This window comes from Limulus polyphemus, unplaced genomic scaffold (assembly GCF_000517525.1).
Source record: "Limulus polyphemus unplaced genomic scaffold, Limulus_polyphemus-2.1.2 Scaffold1291, whole genome shotgun sequence".
NCBI classification, from domain to species: Eukaryota; Metazoa; Arthropoda; class Merostomata; order Xiphosura; family Limulidae; genus Limulus; species Limulus polyphemus.
In genome coordinates this window covers 196228-205292 of record NW_013666901.1, presented here as the reverse complement: position 1 = coordinate 205292, position 9065 = coordinate 196228, and the positions used below count along the sequence as shown (strand labels likewise).

The 9065-nt window shown below is 31.8% G+C and overlaps 1 protein-coding gene across 1 annotated transcript in view; it reads right to left on the bottom strand.

Moving 5' to 3' along the window:
- Positions 1-5392: 5392 nt before the first annotated feature.
- The window catches only part of LOC106462963 (cytochrome c oxidase subunit NDUFA4-like), a 10182-nt gene continuing 6509 nt past the window's right edge, over positions 5393-9065 (bottom strand). Inside the window, exons 2-4 of the mRNA XM_013922932.2 lie at positions 8668-8756; positions 7643-7700; positions 5393-5834 (exon numbers count right to left, since the gene is read on the bottom strand). Of these exons, the coding sequence (XP_013778386.1) occupies positions 5778-5834; positions 7643-7700; positions 8668-8756 (204 nt within the window). The 3' untranslated portion in view covers positions 5393-5777. The remainder of the gene's footprint in view (positions 5835-7642; positions 7701-8667; positions 8757-9065) is intronic.

Below are 9065 nucleotides of genomic sequence, written 5' to 3'. Positions count from 1 at the left end.
CCAGTGGCACATCGGTATATCTGCGGATTTATACTGCCAGAAACTAGGTGTCGATACCCGTGGTGAGCAGAGCTTTGTGCTTAATAACAACAACATCGATCATTGGCAATTTTAAGGTTACGGCATTATTATACATATATATATATAGACGTTTATAAATACATATATTGAAACAGTTATAACAAAGTTATGAAGAAGAATAAGAATGAAAGGAAATATTTACAGCGAAAAAACAAACCCTCCATGATTGCCTAAGTTTTTTTTTTAAATTCTAGTAAACATTCTCCTTAATAAAGGGTTTGGTAGTTAGGGTTCTTGACTCGCAATCTATGAATTCCTATCACTAAATATGCTGGTCCGTGAGGGCACTATAATTTGACGATCAATCACACTATTCGTTAGTAAAAGGGTAGCCCAAAAGTTAGCGGTGGGTGGTGTTGACTAGCTTCCTTTCCTCTGATATATCACTGCTAAATTAGCGCACATAGCCCTCGAGTAACTTTGCGCGAAATTCAAAAAAACAAATTTTCATAAAGATTTAGCCTACTGAAGATTTGTCTCTATGTTTTTTAACGTGCTCTTCAGTTGCTGTATCTTCTTTAAAGAGATATTGGAGTCTGATCATTTTCTCCTCCTATTTTCTGAACAAAGTATCGATCAACTTTGTGTCCTGGTCCTGACAATGACGCTACCATTTTTTAATTTTCTTCTTGTTGTGATAATATGGCCATAATATTGATCAATAGTACCAATGGTAGTCTAGATGGTCTGGTTGATGGTTGGGATTGTCAGCTGGCCACTACATTGTCTGGGTGCTGGTTGGAATTGTCAGCTGGCCGCTAGAGGGTCTGGGTGTTGGTTGGCAACCAACACCCAGACCCTCTAGCGGTCAGCTGACAATGGGATACTCAGCTGACCGCTAGAGTGTCTGGGTGCTGGTTGGAATTGTCAGCTGGCCGCTGGTTATTATTAGCTTAGCCAAAGCCACTGATATGATGTTGTGGTCTGGTATACTGCTCCTTCAGCTTCAAGAACTTATGGTGGGACTTCAAAATGTGGTAGGCCTGTCGTAGATACATGTATACTTCACTTTTTTTTCAAGCACCATTCAACAGGACACAAAACCATTCTGTGTAGCAAGCTCCTTTTTACCTGGGATCATAGCTGTATTTGTGGCTACCACAGAATTAGTTGCTGTTGACACTGAAACTTGTACACTCACTCAATGATTGATAACTTTATTGTAGTCAGGTCAGTGGCTGTAGTTAATGGGGACTAACAGTCCGAATCCGTCAACTGATGGCTTGGTCTTTTCGCTGGTGTCTGTGGCAGAGAAAGAATGAAGGAGAGGGAAAATATCATCAAAATCTTTGACATCTGATAAATCAAAGTTCGTTTCTGCATTGGCTGGAGCCATAGTTTAAAGAGCAAGATGACCAAAAACGTGACCTTCTATGCAAAAATGGCAGGAATGAAAGATCAGAAGTTCAGCTGACAAAATAGCAACAAATTTTGTAACTTCACTAGTCACGGGCCGCATCGCTTTCTAGAAATCATCCTGGACAAGTTTTGGGTGTAATAAGGCGTGATTTCTTTGAGGTTATCTTTCGTGCTCATGCACCAAAGTATTGTTAGCCCAACATCGGTGATCTTTGCCAAGTTATTCAGGTTTCTCAGAGCTACGCCCAAGACCTTCCGCCTTAGGGCTCGGTTGTAACTTTTGCCAGACACCTGGCTGCTACCTCATATAGGGAAGTTTTCGCTAGTTTCTGACTGCATACAGAATAATCTGGGTCCCCCGAGAAAGGGAGGCTGAGTAACACAAAGTAAAAAATTCTTTATTTACATCGGTTCAAATTATCTCGAGGCAAACTTGCATAGATTTCTGATTATAATACATCACACGAATGAAATATTCATAAAATGAATTTACTATTTTTGTAAACTAATGTGGTGTCAATTTTGTCAAAATAATTTTTCTCCTTGCCTAAAATTGTTTTTACTTAATAGTATTTTCAGTAAATAAACTCAACACATTATTTACCATCATTGACAAAAACTAGATTGCCTTTAGGTTTAATATGCTGTGACGTAAGTTACTTTGACAACTGCACATTATTAGCAGAAAATTTAAACTTCAGTTCTATTCGAGATATCTCAACACTCTAAGTAACTTTTGTGTTTACTGTGTATACTTTTAAATTCAGAAAAAAATATGTGTAGTATGATACACCTGAATCGATTTGTAAAAACATGTATAGTATGATACACCTGAATCGATTTGTAAAAACATGTAAATTTACGGTTACATACTCACATAAATATTATAAAGACTCATTTTGTAAAATGTATATGGACACGTAATATTATAACAGTTCAACTTAAGACACACTGAACAACAATCAACAAGTATAAACACCTTATGCGCTATCTCCAGCAGCTTATGCCCCCAGTGGCACAGCGGTATGTCTGAGGACTTACAACGCTAAAATCCGGGTTTCGATACCCGTGTTGGGCATAGCACAGATAGCTTTGTGCTTAATTACAAACAAACAAACCAGCAGCTTATTACAAATCACCTGGTGTAAGCGACATCTATAGGTTGATAAGCTTAACTCCATCAGTATTATAAAAAACTCTTGATTATTGAAAAAGATGTTAAGATAAAGTTTACTAAAATAAGTACACACACAGTATTATTTCTCGTTCTGTTTTCCCATGACGTTCAGCAATATCCGAATTTGCCTCATCATAGAAGGTAATAGGTGGTATTTTGTGTTCATTAATGCTGTCCTGAAGAGATTTGCTGGTTTCCCCAATGTACAACCTCCAAAATTTATGCTAAAAATAGCATGTTGTTGTTAAAGCTTAGATATTGATGACAGAAATGTCATATTTTCACAAAATAAGTTGACTCATATCTTAAGAGTTCTTCCGATTTCACACAGAAACTGCAAAATGTGTAGATTACTGATGATGATCGTTGACCCAGTGACACAGCGGTTTGTCTGCTTAATTACAACCCTACAATCCGGGTTTCGATACCCGTGGTGGGTAGAGCTCAGACAGCCCATTGTGTAGCTTTGTGCTTAATTACAAACAAACATACCACTGGGGGCAAATTACAGAGTGAGTGAGTTTATCAGTTCAGTGAGAGGTAGTGTATGACAAATTAGTCAGTCAGTGTTTATTATCAATGGATTAGTAAGGCAGTTGTGCAAGTAAGTGATGGATTTGAACTTTGTGAGGCAGGCGTATTTTAGAATTTCTAATGAATGCTGTTTGTGAAGTTAGGACTACTAATGAACGTAGCCTATAGTAAACGTTGCTGAAGAAATAAATTAATTCGTTATCGTTATGTGGACCGAACTTGCATCAGTTTAAGAACCTGCTCAATGATATAACACGTTACAACGCTATGATTTGTACGAGAATGACCAGTCACGTGGGTAACGCAAATCTTACGTTTCCATTTTTGTATGGTGTATCGAATTTGTTCAGTTCCACCAGGCTTCTAACGTGACAGGAAAACATCTCAAGAGATGAAAGCTGAAACTGCTGAATGATTTACTGATCATGTAAAAAGCGAGTTTTGAAGAATGAATAAATATTGTGTTTTACTTTACATCACGTGTCCAGTCTGTTTATTTTCTCAGTTTTTGTTATTCTCAGATCAATTTCACAATATATGTAGACATATCACCTCAATCTGAGAATAGCATGGCCTTACCTAACTAATATTTACTAACGTAGATAAGTTATATTAAACGTTTTTTCATATATTGCTTTTCAATGCTATTTATTTTGTTTGTTTGTTTGAAATTAAGCACAAAGCTATACAATGGGCTATCCGAGCTCTGCCCATCACGTTAGGTTTTTGTGATAGAGACAATTAGACTAAGTGTTTGCTTTAGTGTATAAGTAACAAAACTGGGAAACTTTAGTACAAACAAATAGAATCTTTATTTCAGCAATAAAAAGAAAACCAGTGTGTGTGTACCCACAGTCCGTTATTTGGTGTTTAATTTTGTTGCCATCTTTCTCCAGAGATCAAACACTAAAGATCTTCTAGAAAAAAGAGCAGTTTCTGTCTCTACTAATGTAGAACTGAGCCAAGACAACACACTTAAATCCAGAATAGTAACTCTCCTCCTTTGTCGAATAAATGGCATCACCTTGTGACTCTTTCCCTGACAGCTTTGGTCATATGTCATAATCATACAGCCAAGGATATTTCAGTGCTAACATGTTCAACACGGATTCTATATACAATACTGAAACATCCCTGTGGGCAGAGGAGACATATTATCTACTCTCTGGACCATCTGTTGCTGCCCTGACATTGTGGAAACTAAACAATCAATAATTTTGTAAATTCCTAAGTTACTAAAGAAGGTGAAACACCCATGATATGTCTGCATTATTATCACATTTGTATTTTAAGTTTAATCCAGTTATTCTCTAACAAAATACTAGTCAGACAGTCTGTATATAAGCTTCATAGAAAATAATTCCTATTCAAAAACATGTAGTTGGTAGGGTACACAACTTGCTTTAGGGAAATTAAATTAAATTAATTGAAGCATATGTTATCTAGGTTCTTTGTATCAACTCTTTAAAAACAAAACAAATTATTAATGTAGGAAGTTCAATGTTTTAGTGTTTCTGTTGTTTATCATTTGCACAGAATATTATTGCAATTCTATAACTGACTGTATTAATTAATGTTTGTTTTTACTTTAGACATTCTTAGTAATACTTTTTGTATCGGTTCCACTGGTAACTGACCTCCATGCTCAACTGTTTTGGATATAAAAAAAAAACACTTTTCTCTCTCTCTCAAGTAATAGCCGAACCATTCTAAATACACACGGTGCATATAATTTAGTAAAACCAATCAAAATTAATTCAAGTAGGAGTAATTTCAAATGGCTAACAGTAAATATGTAAGTAATGGAGTTCCGTGCTTAACATTAGTTAAGTTTTCTCCCTTAAAACTTGCTCATAATTTATTATTATCAAGAAAAGTACATTAATGATTTATAAAAAATAAAATTATGGTGACTATAGGTACTGTAATCTTTTTTTTGACGTTAAAGAATTTAAAACAAATGTATACTCTACTAACTGTACACATTATTAAAAGACAAGAATGTTAATGTACTAATGAAGCAGGCCACACAGACAATATGCTTAGCACTTCCATTTGATAAATAAACACAATTTAGATATATTCAAATAGAATCAAATTTCTGCTGTTGTGTAACAATTAGTACCCGAGCTGCAAATATTTATATCTTGATTTAAAAAAATAAGTGTAGTTTAGTTTCTTAAATGTTTCTTGCTACAATAAATTACGGTGATAACTTGTGCACTGAAAAAAAAAAAAACATTTTCCTTAGTAATATTTATTACATTCTAAATGATACAATTCCTACCGAAATAAAATTTGAAACTGCTAGAAACATTACGAGTAAAAAATGGTTTGAAATTACACCAATGTTCTTGATGCATAAACTACTCTCTAATTAAAAATGATTCTTCTATAATTCCTCATGCCAGATCTTTAAATTTACCATATCTTTTGGTCCCAAGCCAAAATAAATTTAATACAAAAAAAGTGTTTTAAAAATTCAGTAAATTATATTTCAAAAGATACAATATTCAAATATATTTGAAACATTCATATATATATAAAACAAATTGTAAATTTTGAGATTCCTGTTCTTAAGTTGTGGAAAGGGTATACTGGAAATTTTCCGAGAAATATGACAGGCTCAAAATGTGGGACGTTTGTCATCCAATTTTTCATAGTCCACATTTGGTGAATAGAACTACATTGGAAAATAAAAACATACAATAAACTACATTGGAAAATAAAAACACATGATAAATTACATTGAAAAAAAACACCCGATAAACTACATTGAAAAAAAAACAACAAGATAAACTACATTAGAAAAAAAACACCCGATAAACTACATTGAAAAAAAACACCCGATAAACTACATTGGGAAAAAAAACACCCGATAAACTACATTGGGAAAAAAACAAACAAGATAAACTACATTGAAAAAAAACACACAATAAACTATATTGGGAAAAAACACACGATAAACTACATTGGAAAATAAAAACACATGATACTTAACACTGATAATTCAACATTTAAATATGTTTGTACATTCTACTTAATTAAATATTTATATAATTATTTTAAGAAGGGCACGTAGAAGATGCTTTTGTAGTTTTAACAAATTCATGTTTGAACACAACACTTGTATAAAAATATATTTGTAGCCTTACTACTGATGAGAGGTTTTGTGATGATTTGGGTGACATACAGAGGGGCTTACATTGGGTCATGTAAATAAACTTTGTAAAAATCAATGAAATAATCGACTAATCAAAATTAGTGTTTATGATTTTTACTGATTTCAATTATTCAAACTATCTACTACTCAAAATATTGCCATTATGATTTTTTTCATTATTTTTGATCAATTCAAATGTATTTAACTTAAACTATTAGTGTCACGACTCCCAAAAATAATCAACTAATCAAACTTAGTTTCCTATTATTAAACTTTCTGAACATTTCAACTATCCATGTAATTGAAAATATTGCCATTATGTTTGTTTGATGTAAAGCACAAAACTACACAATGGAAAATCGGTCCACTGTTGTCATCAAAACCCAATTTTTAACATTATAAGTTTTTTCAGCCACTTCATGAGATTAACATTGTAGATGAATGTAACTGATTAATGAGTCCAACAATTAATCAATTAGCAAGTTCCATTATTCCCTAACAACCAAAAACTGCTTGAAAATAAATGTTTTTTCAATTTTTATAGTTCAACTGGCTTGTATTTTTAATGGTAAACTATGAAACTCACAAAGGTAATTTAAAGCTATTGTGAAATAAATTTACATTTTTTTAGATATTCAAAGTGATTTAATTGTATATTTTTTAAAGCAATCTGATTTTCAAAAATTTGTTGAACATATATTTGATTACACACTACATTACTTAAAGCTCTCAAACAAGCCATCCGATGTGTCAGTAATTAAGAGTATACGAAAGTGCATTTCTTTTACATACTTTGATTCATAAAGAAACTATTATACACCCACACGAAGTATACAGGGTTACTATTTCTCACTTACTTTTATGTATCACTTGGATGGAATTTAAAAGTGAAGTTTGATATTCAAAATATATATTTTTTACATAACATTTAAACACGTATAAACATCAATATTCATTTGTGCTTAAGTAAAATGCTTATGTGTAACCTGCACATCCATAAAAACAGTGTAAATATTTTGAATTTGTCAAGAACAAAACATATTTTATACAAAAAGGGCATAGGTTATCTTTACATGACTGACACAAAGGTAATTTTATCAACTCTATCAATCACTTGAAGACCAGTAAATGAGTATTATACTTCAAAAACTTCAGGCTTGTGTCAATCACATAGATATTTCATTAAAATAAAGTCACCAGTTTTTAATACACATTTCCTACAATTCAAAACTTTTTTGTAATTTAACAGTGTTTGAGTAGTAATGATGTATAATCTGTTTTTAAAAAAATCATTTAACAGAATTATCAAAACAATATTAATAACTTACCTTGTACTGTTTTTTGTCATATTCATTCCATGGTTCAGGATTCTGCTTTTTATTCCAGCTACAGAAAAATTCAATGAAAGATTATATATATTTTTTTATGTAATATATATGAACATAAACAGTTTAATATTTTATCACAACTTACAGATTTTAAAGTAAGTAAGATTAGTTTTTAGAACAGGTACAATGTTTTGATCAAATTATTGATAATGATCGCACTGGTGATCGAAATGTCGTACCTGTTTTAAAACTAATCTTACAATCAAAGCTGTAAATTGTAATAAAATATATTTCATCAGTTAGTAAACTCAAAACTAAACTAATAGTTTAATATTGCCAAGATTCTAAAACACAGAAATAAAAATTTACGTTTCCAAAGAAGTTGTAGAAGTTTTGTCACATAACAGCTACTTTTAACCATTCTCACTTTCAAAGCACACTATGGTTTTTATTTTTTACCTCTACAAAAAAATATAAGCTGATTCATTAAGTAGCCTTAGTATTATAACAACACTGATTTTTTTTTAGTGGTCAGCACATAAGACAGAAAAATAGGTTTTAAAACTGAAAAATTAAACAGTTAATTTGTTAAGTATTTTTATACTTAATTTGTTTGATCAAACAGAAGTTAATTTGTTAAGTATTTTTATACTTAATTTGTTTGATCAAATTAGAATCTTGCTCCTTAAGAAGTTTTTACAACAAAATGTTTATAAAATAAACTTTTCTGGAGTTAGAAGTCATTTAATCAACTAAAAAGTTGTAATGTAACAAAAAATGAGATTTTTTTTCTTTTTAGTAGCATAAACTATATCTAAATAAACATTTTAAAACAGTCTGTACAATTTAATAGTGAAAAATGCAAGTTCCAAAAAGAAATTTAAAACCAAAAACAATCTCAATGAGTATTTACATTTGATAAGTTAGTCATTATGACTTGTTTACATTCCAGCAATCTTATGTGATATTCGTTTTCTCAGAATTATGCACGCACGTAAAATTATTATGAACTTTTACTTTGTTACCTAACTTCCGGACTCTTCACAGCAAGCCTTCCCAGGTATAGACTTGCAACTACGACACCAAGTCCTACAGTGGCTACCAGGGGCACCAACTAAATAGTTGTAATAAAAATAATTGATAGGAAAATAAAATAAAAGCAACAAACCAAAAACTAAATATATAAACATGTACGTCACTGTAACAGTGATACCAACTTTATTAGACCATAATTCTTAAAATCAAAAACTGTAAAATTTTGTTCAATAATTTCACTGGTCAAAACAATCAAGGGATAATTGGAGTTCTCTCTCTCCACACACACACACACACACACACACACATATATATATATATATATATATATATATACACATATGCCAGGCAGAACTAGATACAACTACTGTTATTAAATAACATCAGT